The 24,742-nt window shown below is 39.1% G+C and overlaps 1 protein-coding gene across 4 annotated transcripts in view; it reads right to left on the reverse strand.

Annotated features, from left to right (window-relative positions):
- The window catches only part of CTNNA2 (catenin alpha 2), a 1,098,262-nt gene that overhangs the window by 954,714 nt on the left and 118,806 nt on the right, over window positions 1-24,742 (reverse strand). For all 4 annotated transcript variants that reach the window (XM_053664696.1, XM_053664695.1, XM_053664693.1 and 1 more), the window contains exon 2: window positions 6,048-6,154. In XM_053664696.1, the coding sequence (XP_053520671.1) occupies window positions 6,048-6,149 (102 nt within the window). In that variant the 5' untranslated portion in view covers window positions 6,150-6,154. The remainder of the gene's footprint in view (window positions 1-6,047; window positions 6,155-24,742) is intronic.

Consider the following 24,742-nt stretch of genomic DNA (forward strand, 5'->3'; position numbering starts at 1 on the left):
TTCTGATGCTTTTCAATAACAGATATTTTTTTAAATATATATATTTATTTATTTATCTTTAGAGGGAAAGGAGAGAGGGAGAGAAACATCAATGTACGGTTGCCTCTAGTGTGTCCCCTGCTGGGAACTGGCCTGCAACCCAGGCATGTGCCCTGACTGGGAATTGAACCGCCATCCTCTGGTTCGCAGACCTGCGCTCAATCCACTGAGCTACACCAGCCAGGGCTTCAATAACAGATCTTTAAACAGCTTTCTAATACTTATATGGCTTATTTTAGTTTTGCACTCCTCTCTTGGATAAATTTTGGTAATTTAAGTTTTTCTAGGAAGTGATTCCCTTCCTCTGGATTGATTTCTATGTTTCATTGGTGTAGCATCACATGTAATATTATTCTACTGCACTTCTTTTAATCTCTCCTGTTCCCTGCTTTGTCATTAAAAATTGTATATATTCTTTCTCTACATATTTTTCATAATTTGTGCCTTGAGGAATTTTTATTGGCCATTCCAAAAAAGAATCGAATATTGATTTTGTAATCCTTTTGATGTTTGTATTTTCTTTTAGTGATTCCAGTTTTCATTGTTATTAAATTCTGTTTACCTAGGTTCTTTTTATGTTTGTTCTAATTTTTAAAGACAAATACTTAAGTTTATTTTCATCTCTTTTTTAAAATAACAAAGGCATTGAGGTTAAAATCCTATACTGAGCACAGCTTTTACTGGATACATATATTTTATTAGGAAGAGATCCCCTTTTTCATTACTATATGTAGTAATGAAAGTTTGTAATTTCCCTTTGGTTTTAAAAGTTATCTAAGAGGTTTCTTAATTTCCTAATTTATTTAAGTTTTCTAATAAAGTTGGCTGGTAAAATGTTTTAGCTTCCTTATAATTAGTATCATACTGTATTGTGGCCCATTACAAAGCTTTAATTTTCTGAATTAAAAAAAAATGTCAGGCATCTTTTTCAAAGGCTAAACTTCCTAAGATAAATCTCTCATCATTTGAAATTTTGTGACTTCTATAGTGTAAAAATCAATGAGAAGAAATTGTGCCATTTTGACATAATAAGATAAATATGCAAACTCATATGTGTTTGAAATAAAGTGAAATTTGGTGGACTATTTTAAATACTTAACAACAGTAAATTTCTGATGTCATTTTCTTATGACAGTGAATAAATTTTATTAAGAAACCCTTAACTTTGAATGCTTATTACTTCCCTTATCCATCTTCATCAGCCACTGCAGGATAGCTACAGACATACTGTGTCAGCAAATATGGATACAAGCTTTATTCAATTTATAAGGTTGTATGTGTATTTGTGTGTGTGTTTGATACAAAGAAAGACTTGGTTTAATTTTTTTGATTAGTGCATATTTTGATTTAATGTTGAGCATGGAGTTTTTATCTAATATTTTCTTATCTCTTCCTTCTTATTCATATATCTTCCACGGGTCATCACATAAGGTTGCATTTCAGGGGAGCGAATGTGTAATTTTGATAGCACAGCCATAATATTGTGGAAAAATAATATATAAGAAGATGTCTTAAAAGCAGCATTTTTTTTTAAAGAATGATTGTTCAAATCAGAGTAGGAACAGTAGGAAGAAACAGAGACCATTTCGATATCAGGAGATATTTAAGGGATGTTAAGACCAGTTGCTGTGCTAAGTCACTGTGCAAAATTCAGTAAGAGTTTTAAGCATTCTCTTGCATTAAGTGAAGAAATATGAAATACTTTACTGTTCCTACTTTTAATATATATTTTAAATGCATTGTTTTCACCTGAAAGAACACTTGTGGATAACTGGACTGAAAAATATATGGAAAAGACAACTTTTAACTGTAAGCTTAGATGTGCTATTCTTTAGATGATCCAAGAACAAAATCGAAGTATAAATAAATATGAAAATTTTAAGAAATAAAAATAAGCTTATGCGTAATATTGTGCTCGCCCATCCCACATTCACTTCAGTCCTTTTCACTGACTTATGCATATTGCTTTATGGCTAGTATGAGTCTGACTATATAGCCATCAAAAAAAGAAAAATGAAAACTACATTTACTCAAATGTACTTTATACCAGGCATTATGTTTAAACACCATCTCACATAATCTGTATGCTAGGACTAAACATACTGATACGAAACAGGAAGTGAAGATTTGGAGGCTAGTAGACATCAGTCTGCCTTTAACTGAGCCACCCGATCATTCAGACTCCGAAGTACCTCCTGAGCCAGTCTTTCTCAAGCCATCTCTGAAAAAAGATGCTATTTTTGCTCTTCCAATAGCTCACAAAAATTTTGTAAAATACAACAAATACCTTGAATATTTTTTAAAATATACTCCAAATTTATTAGATTCAACTGACATAAATTTGTTCCATAAAATTGTCATAAAATTTTCAAAGCACTTACTCTCAATTTTGGTGCTTATTGTAGACCAATAACAAACGATGCATGGATTGGGCTTAGTTCACAGATAACAGCCTCAGTAGTCAACATACTCCCAAATCTAAGGGGCTATCAATATTAGCTGTGTCTTTATAAATATCTTACAGAGCTAACAGGATTATAATCAAATAAAAAAGTGCACATAAATCTAATAAAATGTTTCTACAATTACATACAAAATGTGTACTTCCTAATCCTTAGAACTTGTGAATATGTTACTTTAAATGGCCAAAAGACTCTGCAGATATAATTAGGTTAAAGATCACGCGATGAAGAGATTATTTTAGAATATATGGGTAGTACTAATGTAATCAAAAGGGTATTCATAAGAGAGAGGTAGGAGAACTAGAATTAGAGACTAGGTGTGACGGTAAAAGCAGAAGTCAGGAGAACCTGAAGCTGCTATGCAGCTGGCTGTGAAGCTGGAAAAAAATCACCCCAACCAAGAAAAGCAGGTGCATTCCAGAAGCTGGAAAAGGCGAGGAACATCTTCCTTAAAGACCTAGTCCTACCAACATGATTTTTAGACATTCTGACTCCTAGAACTGTATAATTAATTTGTGCTGTTTTAAGCTTCTAAAATCTTGGTAATTTGTTATAGTAGCAATTGGAAAATACAGACTTTGGTTATGAGAAGCAGGGGGCTGCTATAACAAATACCGAAAATATGGAAGTGGCCTTGGAATTGATGATGAGCAGAGGCTGGAAAGATTTTTGGGAATCATGATAGAAACATCCCAGACTGCCTTGAGCAGGCTGTTAGTAAAAATATGAATATTAAAGACCCTGCTGGTGAGGAACATAATAGAGAAAGCCTATACTGTCTTGCAGAACATCTAAATAATTATAAACGGACTATCAGCAGAAACACCAATGGTAAAGGAGATGCTGGTAAGGGCTTGGAAGGAAATGAGGAACATGTTACAGGCATACCTCAAAAACATTGCAGATTTGGTTCCAGACTGCCACAATAAAGTGAGTATCTCAATAAAGTAAATATTGCAATAAAGCAAGTCACACAAAGTTTTTAGTTTCCCAGTGCATATAAAAGTTATATGTACACTATAATGTGTTTTATTAAGTGTGCAACAGCATTCTGTTTATAAAAAATGCACCTCAATTAAAAATACTTTATTGCTAAAAATGCTAACAATCATTCAAGCCTTTAGAATGTCATAATCTTCTTGCTGATGGAAGGTCTTCAATTTGTAACAAACAATGTCTGCAAGGTGCAATAAAGCCAAGTAAAATAAAACAATGTACGCCAGTATCAGAAGTTAGAGGAAAGGAAATCTTTACTACAGAGTGGCAGAAAGCTTAGTGGAATTATTTCCTACGTTTATGTGGAAATCAGAATTGTAAGTGATGAACTTGGAAAAAATTCAGCAGAGATTTACAAAGCATTGAAGAAGTGGCCTGGTTTCTTCTTCTGCTCATAGTAAAATGTGAGAGGAGAGACATAAATGGAGGGGAAACCTGTCAGGCTGAAAGGAACTCGGAATTAATGATTTGCACAATTCTTAGCTTACACAGATTGCAAAAGGCACTGACATTAGAAGACTCACTATCTCTGTAGAGAAAGCCAATTGTGTCTGATTAATGTTTGGTTAGTGCCTTGTAAGGTTTAAAAGCTCAGAATATTTTGTCATACAGAAAGCTTTTTGAAGAGATCAGGAATGCAGTTCACAGATCCCTTCAGCCATTTCAGCAGAAGCAAAAAAAAAAAACGCACTTGAGATTATCCAGAAAAGTTCTCAGATGTAGTCTTTTTTTCCAACAGAGTGAATCTCAGAGACATACAGGGGAGAACCACAAGTGTTTTAGGAATGTTGTATCACTACATAGAAAGGCTACCAGCTTGGACTGAAAGAAAGAAAAAGACTTAAATTCAAAGTGGAGGCTGGTCTCTCAAAATTGCACCAAACAGGAAGAGCGCTGATAGAAACACACAGCTGGAAATATGTGCTATCTTTAAGAATCAGGAATAATGGCGAACAGGAGGGAGAACCAGGCCCAGGGGCAGAGCCTCAGGCCACAGAGATACATTCTCAGGCTTTGAAATCTGCAGTTTGCCCAGTTGGATTTCTAAACTTCTTAAGGTTACTAATTCTCTTTTCCTTTCACTGCCTTCCTTTCTAAATGGGAATGTCTGTTACTGTTACCACATGCCCGCCTACCAACGCAGTCAAGCAGTACATAATTTCTTATCTAATAGTTTCATATTACACAGATATAGAGGAATTTGCCTGGAGGATGAGTTAAAACCAGAACCTTACCCATACTTAATCTAGATTATTTAGTTGACATTGAACTTTTAAGCTGATGAATGTAGATGTGATTCTAGACTTGAGATGACACCATAGTTGGTTGGGCCTTTTGGGGACCTGGGATGTAGTGAATGTTCTGCATGTGGAAAGGATGTGAATTTGTGGAGGGCAGAGGGCAGGCTACAATAAACTGAATAATGATCCCCCATGATGTCCATGTCCTAATTCCTAGAAACTGTGAATACGTTTCTTTATGCAGCAAAAGAGACTTTACAGATGTGATTGGGTTAAGGATATTAGAAGTTATTCTGGAGTATCTGAGTGGAGCCACTGCAGTAGTGAGGGTCCTTATAAGAGGGAGGCAGGAGAAGATATGAGGGCAGAATCATATGAGGTCAGGGAAAGATTTAATGGTGCTACATCACTGACTTTAAATATGGAGGAAGCAGCCAAAGAAGACATGTGGCCTCGGGAAAGTAGAAAAGGCAAGAAAATGGATTTTCTGCTTGAGCCTACAGAAGAAATACAGCTCCGCCAATACCCGGACTTTAGGACTTCTGACCTCCAGAACCATAGAAAGATAAATCTGTGAAGCTTTAAGCCATTAAGTTTATGGTACTTTGTAGCTGTAGAAAACAAACTGAAGGACCTCTACTTGACTTAGTATAATATGTATCTACAAATATACTTTGAAATATAATATTTCTCTACCAAAAAATCTTGAATTTTTACATTCATAAATTTCTAAATTAATATACCAAAGAATATGCTTCACAAGACACTGAAGTTAACTTTCACAATGTAAAAATCCTGCAAATATTTTTTTCTGTGTGACAGTCATCTTGTCACATTATGGCAAAGTGACAACCCCAAAATGGAACATGTCATCATTCCAACATGATGCAATCTCCCTTGTAAACGAAAGAAGTAATTCAGTAAATAATATTTGCTCTGCAGTAGCTGATACGGTTCTTCCAAACTGTGCATTAGCATCCAAAAGTATGTGAAGAATGCTTTATTTAGGCTTTGAATGCATTACTTCAAATTAGAGTCCCCTTCACCAAGTCCCCGTCTTTAATTAGCTCATCAACTTAATTTTACAATTCCTGTGAAGAGTTTTTTTTTAAAGGCATTTGAAATCCTATTGGGCAAGAAAATTGTACATAGTTCAGGCAATAATCAGCATTACAGCATGATTCATTCATTCTTGAGGATTTCTAAGTTCATAGACAATCGTGATAGGAACATCCACCTGTCACACAGGAACATATGCACGCACACAGTAACATACACTTGTAACCAACTGTTCCAACACACCCCTTACCTGTGTAACGAGTGGCTCCAGAAGCCTCTCCACTGTTAGAGTCCGGATTTCCAAACTTTTGGGGTCCCATTTTAAAATGATAGGTGACGTTGCCGAAGTCATGCTCCCTAAGGAAACACACATTGTCAGTTAGAAACAATAATCAGTGAAAGAATCTGTGACCTTGTGCATTCAAAATAAACAATTCAGCAAAACTGAGAAAATAACCTGAAGATTATTTTTCTGGTAGAAACTTGTCAAGGTAGACATGGGGAAATCAGGACCAGAACTGTGTGAGGTGGTGGTGTTAGAATCAGATGAGAAAGTACAGATTCCTGAAGGCACCTGTCTGCATTAGACAAACACTTGGGACCTGACTGACACTGAAATACGTCGCCTACCCAATACTCAGTACACAGTGCACAGTGCATGCTAAAAAACACGCGGACCTTGTCCTGGAGTAGTTTGTGGTTTCAAGGTACAACCAACCAAGGCAAGCAACATCTATGCCTCAGTGTGTCCCAAGCTGTAATCGAGGAATACGGAGAAGGCTAAGGGAGACCTGGAAAAAGGACACTAGAGTCACTCTGAGAGACCACGACTTTTAGGAAGCACTACAAACCCACCACGATCCCCAGATGAGGAACCCCACTTCATAACAAAAGGTCGCTGTGTTTTCTTCACATCATAACTGACCTCTGATAGTACTATACTCCCTGTGGCTCTGACAGAGGAAAGACAACTCTCAAACTGAGAGTTGTGATGGTTCTGAAATTAGGTTGCCACTGTTTACTTGCTCTCCAATTTCTTAATGCATTTACATTCTTGTCTCATAAAATTAGTGTCCAATATGGTTATTTATTTCATTCTAAAGCAGTCCTTTCCACAGAACCACTGATATGCAAGTAGCAGCTTGCCACAAAGCAAGCACAAAATATGGTCCTGGCCTCAACAGAATAAATTATGCATTCCGTCAGGAGTGTGCTTCTCGTAGAGAACTTGACAGCTCTGTGCTAAATATATTTCAACAACTAACCACTGGGCATGCAACCCTAGGTTGTACAAACTGAAGCTGCATCATTTGCTTTAATACTATCATGAATCAAACTGTTCATAGCTATTCTCTTCTTTCGAATCAATGTCTCTACTCAATTCCATCCTTATAAATCAATACAGGTGATTATTTCTATTAGGATTAACACTACAAAGACAGTCTATCACAATAGGCACATACCTTTTTACTGCCCTGCTACAGCAAATCCTTTTGCAAACAGACTCAACAAATTTGCTTCAGGAAAAAAAAAGGCAAAGACACAGTGTGCTGGTATTTTACCTCTCTCCAAATGCCATGTTTTAAATAAACTAAGGGTAGTGATCCAACCTATGGACCAATTTAGATTTAGGTTCCTTCACAACTACAACATTTGGCATGGATAAGCTGCCTGTCCTCCAAAAACCTAAAAATACTTTGCATATTTCCCATTCACACCACCAACTGCTATGTAGCAGCTCTCTGACTTGCATGCAATTCTCCTGCTGGCCAGCACACCTTCCTGTGCTGTGGCAGGATGAAGGTGCCAAATGCTTCCTACATACACACATTTTCTTCATCCTTGATAAAGCCAGAACTAAGTGGGCTTGGCCCAGTATTTATGACACAGTTATTGCAAGTTTCTGGAGAAGGTCCTTGAAGATCTTTTTCAAACCAATGGAATAATGCATGGCATAATAATGATGGTGCACAAGGAAACCCTGTGACAAAGCTGGAATGCTAGTCACGAAGTCATTTGATGTGACAGTGAAAGATACTGAGTTACTGTGTAGAGAACTGCCATTATTACATGGGCACACTTATGTACATAATCTGGCAGACCAGGGAAGACACACATTTGTTATGGATGCTCCAATGCATAACTGTGAATGAATGACACACAAAAAATGCAGAGGCGAGTAACAAAAAAGCTGGGGCAATCACAACAGAGACACTAATCTAGCAGGCATCAAGCAGAAATGGGAGACATTTCAGAAAGATCACCCGCCAACTGGGAGCCAAGAAGCAGAGTTAGAGCCTTGAATTCTGAAGGCCACCGATGCCCTATAAATCTAAAATGAAAAATACAAGAGTTACTGGGGAAATCACTTGACTTAATTTATTCTTTCAGGGATCAATCTTCTCAGGCCCTCCTTGTGACACAGATGAAATGTAATAGCAAAAACCAAGAAAAAGTTATACAGCATTAAATTGTTGAAGGAAAAAATCTAGTCATAGAAACTTTAAATGCACTTTTTCCAAACATGCATTTTTTGATATGGTTTGTACTAAAACTAGGATTCTTTCTCTACTCCATTTATTTTTAAAATTAGCAAACACCAAAAGTATGGGGCGGATGGGGGACTCTTAAATCTTTACCTCTAAACCCGAAGGTAGATATCTAAGGCTCCTGCAGAATTGCCTCTGAGGAGCATTTAGCTTCAGGTTTGCTATTGAGCATCAGGTGGAGGAAGGTGAGAAGCTCCTTTGACTGCAATATTTGAGCTGGTATAACCCTTGTAATCTGTTGTTTCTAGAAGAAGCATTTATGTCCTGCTACTTTGGGCACACTTGATTGATTTTTTTGTATAGGTGTTAGACCTTGTATTAGAAATGTTTCTCTAACAAAGCCTTTGGCCAACTGAAATTGCATAAAAACAGAATAAAATTGATTGCATGCAGGTTAGGGATCATAATCATAACCTTGTAGATTAATCCATAGATGATCTTTGCCTCCAGAGTGCAAATAAGGACAAATGATAGCAGAGAAGAGAAAAATGAGTCAAATAACCTCTACAGCAAAGAAATGGGGCAAAAATGGTAAGTAGAAATAAGACTTTGGTATATGGCCCCCGTGACAAGTATGCACAAGATCACTGACTCCTAGACAAGAATGCCATCCCACTTACTTTTATAAATTATGAAGGCAAGGAAAACACACTGGCTTTTAGGGTAGATTGGATGACTATTCAGAAGTCACTCCCCTATCCTTCACCTCCATGAGAAGAGAGTACTTCCCTACCCCACTCATTATATTGAGCTTTGGCCAATGGAATTTCAGGAAATACAATGTAAGCTGATGTTTGAAATGGGCTTACTTAGTTAGACTTGCCAATTATGCTACTGTCCTATGCCATTAGTCACAGAGAAACCCCTGGTCCAAACAGGAAGGAAGATATATGAAGCAAACCCGAATCCAAGCTGAAGCTGGAGCCAAGCCTGGGTAGCCAACTACCAATCAAACCAAAGACATTGAATCAAGAAATAAATGCTCAGTGATGTACAAGTTCTGTCCAGAAAAAGTCCAGCCATTGTTAATATAATGAGAATGGTTTGTGCAACATCAACGGCAGCCAAGGAGAGTGGACCAGAATGTGCACGTGTGAACTACAATGACTTTCCTGTATTAGTCTCTGGGGGCGGTAGACACTCTTGAGTGAGCATGTGTACTCTGTGGCCATTTTATTCAAAATGGCCCAGCAACTACAGCAATGAATCTGCATCAAATTTTGCATTAAGCTTGAACATGCTTCCCTGGAAATTATTTGGATGATTTAGAAGACCACAGCTAGGGGCGACTGGTGATTGGCAGCTTCATCACAACAATGCACCTGCTCACGCAGCACATCTTGTACCGAGATTTTTGGCAAAATAGAAATCACCCAGGGGACTCAGCCCCACTACAGCCCAGATTTGGTGCCCTGCAACTTCTGCTTTTTCCCAAAACTAAAATCACCTTTGAAAAGAAAGAGATTTTAGACTATCGATGAGATTCAGGAAAATATGATGGGGAAGCTGGTGGCATTTGGAAGAACTCTGTGAGATCCCGAAGTATCTACTTTGAAGGGGACTGAGGCATCATTGTCCTATATACAGGGTTTCTTTCATCTTGTATCCTCTTCAGTAAATGTCTCTATTTTTCATATTATGTGGCTGAATACCTTCTGTACAGACCTTGTATATCACTGAGACTTTTGTCATTATCAGTTATTCAGCAATAGCTGAATGATAACTGTCATTATCAGTTATTCACACATTGATGTCAAATAGATATTTGAATTGAAGCCCTATAATTTATCACATCTGTAATGTCCAAATTATCCACACTTTCTGGGATTCATTTGCCTCAAATGGATAGTCAAAATGATTGTTCTAAGTCTAAATAACTTAGTCAACAGAAAACCTTTCTGGAAATACTAGTTATTTTATTGTTACTATTATTATTTTCTGTAACAAGTTTATTTTTTGTGATGCTTTATCTCTAGGAGGAGTAAGGAAACACCCATTAAAAACAGATATCCATATTTATACCTCTCTTTGTGGAACAACCAGACTGACTCAAATGAGAAAGCAAGAGAACAAATCAAGTCTGTAGCCTTTTATTTTTCTAGAAATGGCTTTTGGGATATTGATTTTAAGCTGGTTATTAAGAAACAAAAGACACAGAAATAACTTCTGACCCTCCCCTCTCCCACCCCAAATGAAGACTGAAAGACCAGCTCTAAGGACAGAATCTTAGCATATTCGATTTAGCATTAGACAGGAAGACTCCAAAGAGAAGCCAGTTAACTGCATTTCCCTGACCCACTGTTTCTGGGTTGCCTGGCAGGAACAGGTCTGCCCTATATGGTCTGTTCTTGTTTACCCACCTGTAAACTGCCTGACTTTCCCCTCCAAAACCCCATTGCTGCCCTTTCTCCTCTGTTTTTAGTGGCATATAAGCCTCAACTGCCTAAAGCCTCAAGGGGTTTCACAGTGGCAACCCAACTGTGCCTTCATGTAACAAACTTTGACATTTTCTCCTGTTTATCAGTCCTTGTTAATCTGATTATTAGTTCAGCTAGAAGAACTTAGAAAGTGGGAGGAAAATTAATATTTTTGTCCCCACAACACATCTCAAATTGACACCACACATCTGTACAAGTAATGCAGTCTGTTTTGCTCACAAGACATTCTATATAATGCAAATACATTTTTCTCAATGATTCGATTTTTTAAAAAGCATGTATTTTATTTGCTTTTGGTAGGGAGACTTCGAATACTGACTGAACACAGTAAAAGAGTGAAAAAAAGGGGGGTTGGAAAAAGCAAAACCAGACATCAATTTTACAAGTCCAAGAATAAGCTCTCAGCAATTTACTTAATCTCTGAGAAGATTTTCTTCTTGAAAAATACCAAATTGCATATCCATGAAAGGCAGTAACACAGCCTATGAGGTAATACCTTAGCACTTCCGGACTCTCTCTGTGAGGAGTAAGGAAGAGGCACAGGTTAAGATGCTAGCAACCATTTGCCACTGGCTACAGGGGAAAAAAAAACCAAAATCTGACAAAAAGAGTAAAACAAGATCCCTTAGGAGCAGCCAAAGGTCAAGTGTCTTGTCCCCTTGGACAGTGTACTGATAAACAGAATATCTCTCAAGACTGGCTATCCCAAGGGATGCCTTTAAATAGCAAGTATGTCAACTTAGTACATAATTTACCGCAGAGATTCCCCTTTGCAGATATTCCTGGAAAAGGTCTATTGAACCTTCTGCCTCATCCAAGTTCTTAACATTCCTTCTACAATGGTTGTTTTTTAAAAAACATATTTTATTGATTATGCCATTACAGTTGTCTTATCCCCCCTTCTTTCCCCTCCACCCTGCACACCCCATCCCCCACCATCCCCCCTTCAGTTTATGACCACATGACTCGAGTACTTTAGATTCTATATTTCCCCTACTATTCTTGCCCTCCCCCATATTTTCTACCTACCATCTATGCTACTTATTTTCTGTATCTTCTCCCCCCTTCTCCCACTCCCCTGTTGCTAACCCTCCATGTGATCTTCATTTCTGTGGTTCTGCTCCTGATCTAGCTGTCCTCTTAGCTTGCTTTTGTTTTAGGTGTGGTTGTTAATAACTGTGAGTTTGCTGTCCTGTTTATATTTTTATCTTCTTTTTCTTAGATAAGTCCCTTTAACATTTCATATAATAAGGGTTTGGTGATAATGGACTCCATGAATTTGATCTTATCTGAGAAGCACTTTATCTGTCCTTCCATTCTAAATGAAAGTTTTGCTGGATAGAGCAATCTTGGTTGTAGGTCCTTAGATTTCATGACTTGGAATACTCCTTTCCAGCCCCTTCTTGCCTGTAAGGTCTCTTTTGAGAAATCAGTTGACAGTCTGATGGGCACCCCTTTGTAGGTGACTGTCCCTTTATCTCTAGCTGCTTCTAGGATTCTCTCCTTCATTTTAATCTTGGCTAATATAAATATGATGTGCCTTGGTGTGTTCCTTCTTGGGCCCAACTTCTTGGGACTCTCTGAGCTTCCTGGATTTCCTGAAAGTCTATTGCCTTCCACCAAGATGGAGGTGTAGGTGGAAACACTGTGTCTTCTCGCACAACCAAGTTTAAAAACAACAAAGTTTTAGCAACAAAAACACAGCTAAACCACAGAAAATTGAACTATACGGAAGTCCTGACAACAACAAACCATTCAGCCAGACCAGTAAGAGGGGCTGAGCCAGCAGCAGAGCGGGGTAGGCAAAAAAAAAAAAAAAAACCGACCCAGGTATGCAAGCAGCTATGGGCCCATCTCAGGTGTGGGGTAGCAACGCGTGGACCCAGTGAAGGTGCAAGGCGGCAGGCTGACTGCGGTCACACATTCACACACACAGATAAACCAGCAAAGGTGCAAGCAGTGAGATAGACCGCACAGGCCCCCAGTGGTGGGAAGCTGCAGAGCGGACCACTATTGCCCCTCTTTGACCCCGCTCCCACATACAGCGTCACATTCCAGTGACCCCTCCCTGGTGAACATCTAAGGCTCCCCTCCTCATATGTAACAGGCTCGAACAGACCAAAACATGGCTCAAGAAGAACTCAAACCCCCAGAGCTGATAACTCTAAATGACCAAGAAATTGCCAACCTATCAGATGCACAGTTCAAAACACTGGTGATCAGGATGCTCACAGACCTGGTTGATTTTAGTCACAAATTAGAGGAACAAATGAAGGCTAAACTAATTGAAATGAAGGGAAATGCACAGGAAACCAATAGTGATGGGAAGGAAACTGGGACTCAAATCAAGGGAGTGGACCACAAGGAATAAAAAAATGACCAAACAGAAAAGCATGCAGAAACAAGAATTCAAAAAAATGAGGAGAGGCTCAGGAACATTCAAGACATCTTTAAATGCTCCAACATCCGAATTATAGGGGTACCAGAAAGGAAAGAAAAAGAGCAAGTGGAAAACTTATTTGAACAAATAATAAAAGAGAACTTCCCCAATATGGCAAAGGCAATACATACAATGGTTCTTTTGCCAGGGATGGTCCAGGATCCTTTCTAGGTCCCAGGAGGCCACCTCAACCTGCCTGCCCCACAGGGCTTTAGCTTCAGATTCTCCTCATGGAATTTTCTCTTTAACACTGAGCTAGCTGTTGTTGATAGGCAAATTCAGAAGAAGTAAATGACTAATAGTGTGGGTTTATTCACCTATCTCCACATAAAATATGTTGAGACATTTATTTAATCTAAGCTTCAGTTTCACCATTTGCAAAACAAGGATGATAATAACCTTACATAATTCATGAATGTATTCTGAGAATCAATGAAATAACTGCATATGAAAAGTGTGATGTTCTTTTTGTTTGTAATGATGACTGCCAGATTATCACCCCAGCCAGGTTGAGCCACCCATTGGGGTGGGGGCCAGTGGAAATCCCACAAGGCAAGACATTTGAAAAGAAAGCCTTGTTGATAAAATGAGAGGTATGAAAAAGAGAGAATTTTCTAAATTTCTTCCGCATTTCAAGAATGAGTAGGAAAACAATGAATCAAACTGTTTCTTTCATGAGTAATAATTCTGACTAATGACCCAGCATTATTATTAGCTCCCATTTACAGGGAGGGAACCCAAAGCATAAAACAATTGAGAAAGTTGCTTGAGGCCACAAAATTCAAACCTAAATTGCTTGGTTATAGAATATGTGCTCATAATCACTATGTTACTGCTTCTAAAGAATAATCCCTAGGCTTAAGTTTATGCGGGCATCATCACGGGGCTCTGAACCCCATACCAGTAAGATAGAGACAGAGATGGAAATAAAAAACCAGGAGCCAGCCCCTCTGGAAAACGAGAGAGAGAAGGAGAGTTATAAAGAGGACGGACACAAAGGAATATTAGATAAAATTAGGGAGACACAAATGGCAGGTGCTCTGGTACCCATGTGGAGCTCACAGGAAATGGGGCTGCACTTCCTGGTAAGGTTGGGTAGGTCCTAAATTCCAGATCCTGCAGCTACCTTTGGTCCCCTGTGGTGAGAATGGGATGCTGGCAGTGAGGCTGGAGATTGAGTAGGCAACACACAACCTTGGCAAAGCCAAGGGAAAGCTATTCAAAGTAACCAAAATTTTGGCCCCCTTGTGTTACACTTGTGAATATGTTACAGTACATGGTTAAGGGGACTTTGCAAATATAATTGAGGTTACTAACCACTGGATCTCAAAATAGGTATATGAGCCTGGATAATATAGGTGGGCCCAATGTAAAATTGAGCCCTTAAAAATAGGTTTCTCCTGTCCATAGGTAGAAGAAGTAATGTGATCAGGGAGATCCATCAAAGATGTCTCGTGAAGCTGACGGGAAGGCAGAGGGACTTAGACTGTGAGGAAGACTCAACTTGATCTGCAGTTGCTACAAGGAGCCATGTGGAAAGCATGAAAAGGAGTGTCAGTAGATTATGGGAACTAAAGCAGGCTCTGCCTGGCAGTCAACAAAGAAACAGGGACTTCAATTGGAAGTAGATTCCAATCGCCTCCACTAAAATACACAGCGCTGTCAACACCACTGTTTCAGCCTTGTGAGATGCTAGGCAGAAGACCCATCCAAGTCCACCTGGGTTTCTGACCTTCAGGGACTATGAGCTAATAGATTTATGTTGTTTTCAGCTGCTAAGTTTCTGGTAAATTGTTGCAGGTGGCTCTCAACTGTGCATCACAACAACCTTGAGGACATGTTCATGCGCAAATTGTCAGGACCTGTCCTCCACAGACTTTCTGATTCATTAGGTCTGGGGTAAATTTTAAAACCTGCTTTTGATTTTTTTTTTTGCATTTGTAATAAATTCCCAGATGATGCTGATGCTACTGGTCCAGGGACCACACCTTGAGAATCAGTGTTGTAAACACCAACCAGAGCCGTGCATGCCAGCCCCGGAGCGATGATCAAGATGATACAGACCATCTCTGCAGACAGTGCTGATTAACAACACCCCTCTCGTAATTACAGTTATCACTGTAATTGTTGTTATCTTACTTTCTGAAAGTTACGCTTTTCAGGGATTCAAGGCCTTAATATGTTTTCAACAGGGAAGTGGAATGCCACATCAAACTTGTACATGGGCTTTTCCTTATTATTATTTTTTAATCCTTACCCAAGGATATGTTTACTGATTTTAGAGAGAAAAGGAGGGGGAGAGACAGGAACAACACTGTGAGAGAGGAACACAGGTTGCTTCTGTAAGGGCCCCAACCAGGGATTGAACTTGCAACCTGGGTACATACCCTGACTGGGAACTGAACCTGCAAACTTTTGTTGTACTGGACGATGCTTCAACCAACTGAGCCACCTGGCTGGGGCAAAGTCACACATGGTTTTTGAAACTACACCCCAAAAGTTCAAGTAGCTCCCACAGATAAGACACCTTTTTTTGTTACACTCACTGCAATAGTAGCGATCACTGTGAAGAATGTAAAGCAGAGGTCAAGAAATACTTGCTTAATAAAGAATGAATGCTTCCTAAGAAATCTTGGTTCTAAATACCTGGGAATTGTTTGAGAGATAGAAAAGTAGGTCTTCCAATTATTTTATCTGAAGGACAACAGTACTTCAAATTCTCTACTGTATAATAATAACAATAATATAAATAATAAAAAGGCACCTTACATGCAGGTGCCCTACTGTAAGGAGGGCTTTTTTCTACAGTTGAGGAGAGTACATGTAAATGTGGGCATCAGAGGCAGGAGTAGAAACTGAGAAACAAAAATAGTGAAAGAGGCATTTAATTACTCTTCAGATACCCTAAGAGAATAAAGGACACCCTGCTTCCCATCCAAATAAACTTTCCTACAACAGAACAGGTGTAAATGGAAGAGGAGAGAGGGTCATTGGGGACTTTTCCTGGTGGTACCTTGAGTGCGAAAATGACCTAACCTAGTAGCCCAACTACGGGCAAGTCCCACAACTCTGCTGAATGTAAGCTCATTTCCTCTTACTTTGACTATACAAGGGGAGACCCAAGTAAGTAAAATTTATCTATAAAAAATTATATATTTATTCTCACATGTTTAATGTTGGGAATTGCCGTGCCTGGTTTTGGAAGCTGTAACCCCCACCCGCCCATGGCTAAGACTGAGTGAGGGACCTTCAGACCATAAGCCACTAAGGAGACAAAGCTTATCTCCCTGGCAGTGTTGCCACCTCTGCTCCTTTTACTTCACCCTGCCTGGCCCCAGTGTTTGATCGGTTAGCCAATGATGGGTAAGATTTCTCAAGGGAGGGATGATCTAAGACAGGTACAATCATGGAGGGCCCCAGGGAAGGACTTGGGGAATACGGAAAAAGGGGGTGATAGACCCTCACCCCTCGGCTTTGACATAGCCTGAGTCCTCATTCTGTCTGCAAGAAGTCTCCTAATCTCTTGGCTGCCTTACTCCCCCTGCCTGACTTAAGCCTGCAACAATGACAGAGGGTGGTGCAGCCCTGTGCTGGAAAGGGCAGGTTCCCTGGGGCGATCAGGCCTAAGAAAGAATACATAAAATCCTGTGAAGCCTAGTTGGCTAATACCCTCAATTTAAATGATAAGGGTCCAAGCCTGAAATGAGTTTGTTTCCCCAAAATTTTATGGCCCTTTAACCATCTGACCCTCACTCAGAATAAACCCTCAGAGTTCTCTGAAGGTTATCTATTTTTTAATCATTTCTGCCTGACAATGATTGATGAGCTTTATTTCTGTGCAAACTGAACCCAATAAAAGCTTGTCAAGGCAAGGGTTGAGGCACTCTCCCCTTGAGAGAGTGGCCATGCTGTCCCTTTTCCTCCACAGGACTTGGTAGTCCACGTGAATGTCTCATCTCATCCATAACACCGCAGACACTGTGGGCCAGTGTCTGTTCATTTAAACTTCAGTCACCTACAAAGTACTCACCATTTGATGTAATAATACACCTATTGAGACTTTTTTCCATTGTTCAAAACAGTTTTTGAATTTGTTGATTTTAATGCCTTTTAGTGCTTCTGTTTTTTGTTTCAGCTCTTCCACATCAGCAAAACATTTCCCTTTGAGTACTCTTTTCATCCAGGAAAACAAACAAACAAACAAACAAAGTGACATGAAGCAAGACTGGGTGAATAGGGAGAGTGGGGCATGGGGTTCATGCCATTTTGGGCAAGTGTGGTCATAAATCACCCATCATGAAATGAGCAAATGTGTTGAAGGAGTCTTCCAAAGTTCCGGCCAAGATGGAGGTGTAGGTAGAAACCCTTTGCTTCCTCACACAACCAAAAGAATAAAAATCAATAAACAACCAGAAGTGCCAGAAAATCAAACTGCATGGAACTTTGACAACCATGAAATTAAAGAAACAGTCAAACAGAACAACTAGACCAGTAAGAGGGCAGATGGAGAGAAACCAAAGTGAGGTGGTAGACCAGCTGGGTGGGGTTGACTTAAGGGGAAACTGAGACTCAGAGGTGGCTGTGGGCTATGGCAGTTGCCATGGTGGGAGAAACTCCCTGTCTCACACAAGAGTTGATTGAAAAGTGCGCTAGAGGCGAGGTGATGAGGTACATTTTTCCCTCTCTGGCCCCTCCCCCACAGGCAGCACTGCAGTGCAAAGCTAGTTGCCCAGCCATAGTGAATACCTGAGGCCCCACCCCCTTATAATTTATCAGGGGCTCCCAGCCAAGAAACATGGCCAAAATGAAAGAACAGTGCAAAACTTCAGAAAGAGAGCTAAGTGAGAAGGAGACTGACAACCACTCTGATGGAGGGTTCAAAGCCCTGGTAATCAGAATGCTCACAGAAATGACTGAGCTTGGTTGAAAAATGAAAGAACAAATGAAAGATACCCGAAGTGAAATAAAGCAAAATATTCAGGGAACCAACAGTGACAGGAAGGACACCAGGACTCAAATCAACAATTTTGAACAAAAGAAAGAAATAAACATCCCACCAGAACAGAATAAAGAAATAAGAATTCAAAAAAAAAAATGAAAAGAGGCTGAGGAATCTCTGGGACAACCTGAAATGTGCCAATATCTGAATTATAGGGGTCCTAGAGGGAGAAGAACAAGAGCAAGAACTTGAAAATTTATTTGAACAAATAATGAAGGAAAACTTCCCCAATTTGGAAAAGGAAACAGACTTCCAGGAAGTCCAGGAAGCCCAAGAGTCCTAAAGAAGTTGGACCCAAAGAGGAACAAATTAAGGCACATAATCATTAAGTTACCCAAGATTAAAGACAAAGAGACAATCTTAAAAGCAACAAGAGAAAAAGAGTTACCTACAAAGGAGTGCCCATAAGGCTATCAGCTGATTTCTCAAAAGAAACTTTACAAGCAAAAAGGGGCTGGAAAAAAGTATTTGAAGTCGAGAAAGTCAAGGACCTACACCCAAGATTACTCTATCCACAAAAGCCATCATTTAGAATGGAAGGACAGATAAAGTGCTTCCCAGATAAGGTCAAATTAAAGGAGTTCATCATCACCAAGCTCTTATTATATGAAATGTTAAAGAGACTTATCTAAAAAAAGGAAGATCAAACATATGAACAGTAAAATGACAACAAATTCACAACTATCAACAAAGGAACCTAAAAAAAAAAAAGAAAAGAAAAAAACAATGAAAACAAAAACTAAGCAAACAATGAGAACAGGAACAGAATCATAGAAATGGACATCACATGGAGGGTTTTCAGTGGGGAGGGGGCGGGAAGGAGTGGGGGAAAAAGGTACAGGGAAGAAGAAGCATAATTGGTAGGCATTAAATAGACAGGGTGAGCACCCTAGCTGATGTAGCTCAGTGGATTGAGCGCAGGCCTGTGAACTAAGGAATCTCAGTTCAATTCCGAGTTAGGGCACATGCCTGGGTTGCAGGCCAGTTCCCAGCAGGGAACACGCAAGAGGCAACCATACATTGGTATTTCTCTCCCTCTCTCCTTCCCTTCCCCTCTAAAGATAAGTGAATAAAAGGGACAGGTCAAAAATGGTATAGGAAACAGAGAGCTCAAAGAACTTATATGTACAACCCATGGACATGAGCTAAGGGAGGGATGCTGGAGGGTTGGGAGGTGCAGGTTGGAGAGGAATAAAGAGGGGAAATTTTGGAAAACTGTAATAGCATAGTCAATAAAATATAATTTTTAAAAAAAGAATCTTCCAAAAAAATTCCCTGAAGCCAAACGCAGCCTCTCACAACAACACCATCTTGTATACTGATTCACATGGGTTCCTAGAACATTCACCTCACCTTATGGGGAGAAGCCTGGACTACAAGGGGCCATTCCCCAGAAAATAATTCCAGGTGTTTTTGGGGTCCCCCCTCATAACGAGTCTGTGTATGTCCTCTACACAGTAACTGTTCAAAGCCCTGGCTCAGTGAGCTGAGAGGTAACCTAAATGCAAGTCACTGCTGCAATTATAGGATCCATCAACATTTTTATTCAAAATTGAGGTAATATGTAATTTCTAATGGTTCTTTGCTATCACAGAGGAAGGGGGCAGGGCTATCATCTGTGCTACTGTGAAAGAGAAGTTTACCACGATCCCCAAGTATTAAAATATCTGCAAGATCTCAATTTATGATTAACCCATACCTTTTAACAAAACACCCAAAGAAATACTGCTGAACAAAATGTAATTGTAATAATTTTAAAAGGCTGTAATAGCACTTCATGTCTAAGCATAAATCCCTACTAAAGAATACCTTCATTTTTTAAAAAGCATATATTAAATAAGTACCAAACATTCCATCCACTTCAAAGCCTCTTATTTCTTCTATCTGAATAAACAAAACTGCACCCAAAAAAGAGGAGTACACAAAGAAAGACCCTTAGCCTGAAGACTCAGAATGACAAGTTTAGACGAATAATGCATAGCCTACAGCTTGCCGATTAAAAAAAGAAATAACCATGTCCATATCTTACTGAAATGAGTTTTTATACTTACAAAAGCATACTCATAAAATTTAAAACTACTTGCTAACTTAATAGAAATTCACTACTCCTGGAGAATGCTAATTGAAACTCAGTAATTTGAAATTCAGAATGAAAGCTCATATCTGTCAAATCCATTTCCTTGCTTTTCACCACATTCATAGCCTCATCATTTAAATTCATTTTGGAGCATAAACACACTCAATCTACTCCTAAATTACGGCTGGTTTTCCACTCGAGTATGAACACAAGTGATAAGCAGGTAGGCAGTGCGTACTCTATGTGCAATGTGAAGGCTTCCAAAGTCCCACGAAAGACACAGTTTTTCAAGATACACTTGACCAAAGGTTAACCTTGTTCTACCTGTCTGTCATCCATCAGCAACAACGTAATTCACATTTGGGCAACATATTTCAATAACTGAAAATATAAACCATTAATATTTTCAAACAACATATTCTGAGGAATTATCATTGTAGTCCAAAAGTAATTTCAAATTATTTAATAAGAACACAGCTTCTTTGGCAATTAATTTACCCTGTGCCCTTCTAACCTCCTGTAAATTAGAATTTCACATGTAATGGCTATGTAAGTCTCAATAGAACTTCAACATTTTATATTCAGATTATAGCAAAGTAACCATCAAATTGCTCTCATTATCTTTAGCTCTTTAGTATAATTCAGTCCAAATTACTTACACAAAACATTCCTTTTCTAGGGTACCAAGACGATTGCTTAACTCTTTTTTCCAGTAAGTTCCAAGTCCTCTTTGTAGCAAGGGCTGCACTCAACTTTCTGACTATGATCTGTTAGATCGTATTTCCTTAAAAATCAGTCTGGTGCCTCAATCAGGTTTGGACCGCATTATAACACAGGGTTCATGCTGGTTCCCAATGTCCCCATCAGACCCCTTCCTTTTTCTCACCCACTGTCCAAATACTGACATTCTCACTGTGTGTCTTCTCCATAACCCCTCAATTGCTCCTGGATTTATAGTCAGTAACAGGAGATCTTACTTTATTCCTAGCTGGCTCATTGTTAAGAAATTGTCATTAGTTTTATATAGTCCACCAGATCATAAGCTTACCAGGGCACAAATCAAGGTTTTATTTTGTTACTCTCATCTGTAGAATACAATACGGTGACAGGCCCTTCACAAATATTTCATTAAGTATACACATATGAAATATGCTCTAAATATCTAATTCTTTTCAAGTATTAATTTTTTATCTTTGTAATAGTGGGACCATTTCCCAGTAATAGTGAGAAAAGTACCTTTCAGACAAATTTTATTTTATTTTTTTATTTTTTAATTTTATTTAGTTATTTTTCAAGTACAGTTTTTGTCTATTTTTCCCATCCCAGCCTCCCCCGCCCCTTGCTCCCCACCTCCCTCCCATTTCCACCCCCCTTAGTTCTCGTCCCTGTGTCCTTCCTATTTGTTCCTCCAAATTCCTCCCCCTTTTTCCCCTTAACTTCCCTTCCTTCTCCCCTCTGGTCACTATCCCCTTGTTCTCTATTTCAGTGTCTTTGTTTTTTTTTTTTTCTGCTTGCTTGTTTGTTTTGTTGTTTAGCTTCCCTGTTAAAGGTGAGATCATATGGTATTTGTCTTTCAGCACCTGGCCTATTTCACTCAGCATAATGCTTTCCAGTTCCATCCATGTTGTTGCAAATTTTAGATGCATTCTTTGTGTAATACTGACTAGAGCCCTAATACTAATGATATCTTGGTTTCATTTAGAGAAGTAATTTATATTCAAGTTTCTTTCATCTACTTATATGTTTTAAAACACATAGTCAATACTTGCTTTTACTGAATCACTAGTTTTTATTTATTATGCTTTAAAACTAGGTGTCAATTTTGTTCAGGAAAAACTAAGCCAGGGGCTTCCTTGGACAAACTAGTAAGATCTGCTTTGAACTGATTCACTGTCCACTTTCACATGAGCAGCTTTCTGCAAGAACTGCACAAGCCCTGGCAGTTGGCCCCCAGTACTTCTCAGGAAGCCTTCTGTCTCCCCCGCAACCCCAAATGCCTTTGGTCCCCAAGGCTCACGTTTCCTTTGTCTGAATTCCATCTAATTAGGATGACTACACCATAACAATTAATTTAAATACAAACAGCCTTGTGTTGATCTCTATCTGCTTGATATAAATTTTGTGCTCTCATATGGTATTTGTCCCTTAAGCCTTAGCTTATTTCACTTAGCATAATGCTTCCCAGATATGATCTCACCTTTAAGGGGAACCTAATTAACATAACAAAAGAGTGAACAAAATATAACCAGAACCACTGAAATTAAGAACAAACTGACAGTGACCAGAAGGGAGATGGCAGGGGATAATGGGGGGCAGGGGGAAAGGGTTTTCGGGAACATCTATAAAGGACATATGGATAAAACCAAGGGGGTGGGATCAGGGGAGGGAGGTGGGGATGCTGGGATTGTGGGGGGTAGGGAGTGGAGGGGGATAAATGAAGACAACTGTACTTGAACAACAATAAAATAATTTAAAAAATGAAAATTACAAAAAAAATGCTGTGCTCTCTGATAACACTCCAGGACAAGGACTCTGCCCCTTCACAATGATTACCACAGCGCTGGGCATTTAGTAAAAATGTTATGAAGACTCTTGGACTTCGTTCTTTGACAAGTTCTAAGTCTCACAATCACACACACACTCACTTTCACACATACACACAAAATAACTATAGGTAAAAATTCACCACCAATGCTCTTATGCAAAAAAGAGATTTTTTCAAGTCAGAATGCACCACTTCAGATGCCTCTTACCCGAAAAAATAAAAAAGTGGTTTTCCTTCCCCAGAATACCTTAAAAACTCTGGCAAAGAAGTCAAATCTCACATGCTCCAATTCTTTCTCCTTCCCTTCATTTTATCCATCTATCCATTCATTCATTCAGTGCATGTGTAGTAACCACCCAATGTGCAAGGCGGAGGCAGGTGCCATGGAAAACATCAGTGCTGAATAGTGGGGTAAGACTTGCTCTCGTTCATCCCTTTGGAAAAGCAGGAACCACCCCCCCCAAGCGAGGAGTGATCAGAGAGTGAGGTCAGCTGGGATGGCTGATGGTTAATGGCAACAGTGGGGCCATTAACCTTTCATCTCAACCGGAACTAAGTTCAGGTGATAGAAAGGTAAGCAAGAGCACCAAATTTTGCAGGCACTGATGGAGTGATATTGTGTAACAAAATAATGTGAAATAATCAACCCTTCTGAATTGCTGCCAGAGAAGTGCTGAAAAGAAGAATGAGCAAGATTACCAAAAAAACAGGCAAGTAACCCCAGGACAGGGAGTCAAGAGGAAAGTAATCATAATATTAAGATATAATATGAAGAAATAAAAGCAGATATTTAGGTACGAGCTATTTTAAATTGTTAGTGATTAAAAGAACACTTAGTACTTAAGGACTTGTATTTTTATGAAAGCTGTAGTGGATTGTTGTGTTTTATTTTACAATTCAATGTTAAATCCATACACGTGCTAGTGAGTTAATAAGGAATTAACTTGCAGAAATTCACAGAGACATGACATTAACCTAATACTCCTGCTTCTCTCAGTTTCCCATCATATGGTGGCTTATTCACTGGGCCTAACGTGACAGGCACCGCTGTGCATCTGGTAGCGGCTCCAGTAAAAGGGAGATGATTTGCCCTCACTGTGCTATCCTTGCCCCTTGAAGCTGAATTACCAGACTTTAAAGGTCCCAACACATTAGAGCAATTATATTTGCTTAGAAGTCTTCTGCAGTGAGGACTGATATCTCAGTGCTAGTGATACTCAGCGTATATGGCCCCTGGTATATCACCTCGTTAAGCTTGTTGATATAATAAAAAGTCATGAAAAAATAAAACAATAACCCATATTTCCTTCTGCTCATCAATGGCATTTAATTCTAGGCTTATGGGCCAAGAAGAAAATCTTGGGTAATATATTTTTATACATACGAAAATAAAATGTACTGTGGCATTTAGAAAATGCAAATCGGAGCTACATTAAATCTGTACATTTCAAGGTCGTAGTCCTTTCCATTTAGTTCATGATATTTACAGTCACAACATCAAAAATTTCATTGACTCTTCCTGGTCACAGGCTAAAGCATATTATCATTATTATCTTACAGATAAGGGAACTAAAGCCCAAGGCTATTAAGTCACTTTCCCAAGGTTAATGGAATGTTCCAACATGCAGTACAACTTCCCTGTTAAATACTTCACAGGTATTTAACTTAGGGAAGTCACAAGGGGCAGGCAAGTTAAGGAAATATACAGCTTCAAGTAGCTTCACAGAAATACATGGATAATAAATTCCTAATGGACTACCAAGGGTAATTAAAGCATTTGGGGACCATTCCTGACCTTTCCGTTTGTCAGGGAAGACTAAACCTTTCTAAGATGGATCTCCTGGTACCACTCTCAAGATACAAGTGGACAAATAATGGACCCGATTCAATATGGCAA

Source organism: Artibeus jamaicensis, unplaced genomic scaffold (genome assembly GCF_021234435.1).
Source record: "Artibeus jamaicensis isolate MK-2021 breed Jamaican fruit bat unplaced genomic scaffold, CSHL_Jam_final contig_384, whole genome shotgun sequence".
Taxonomy (NCBI): domain Eukaryota; kingdom Metazoa; phylum Chordata; class Mammalia; order Chiroptera; family Phyllostomidae; genus Artibeus; species Artibeus jamaicensis.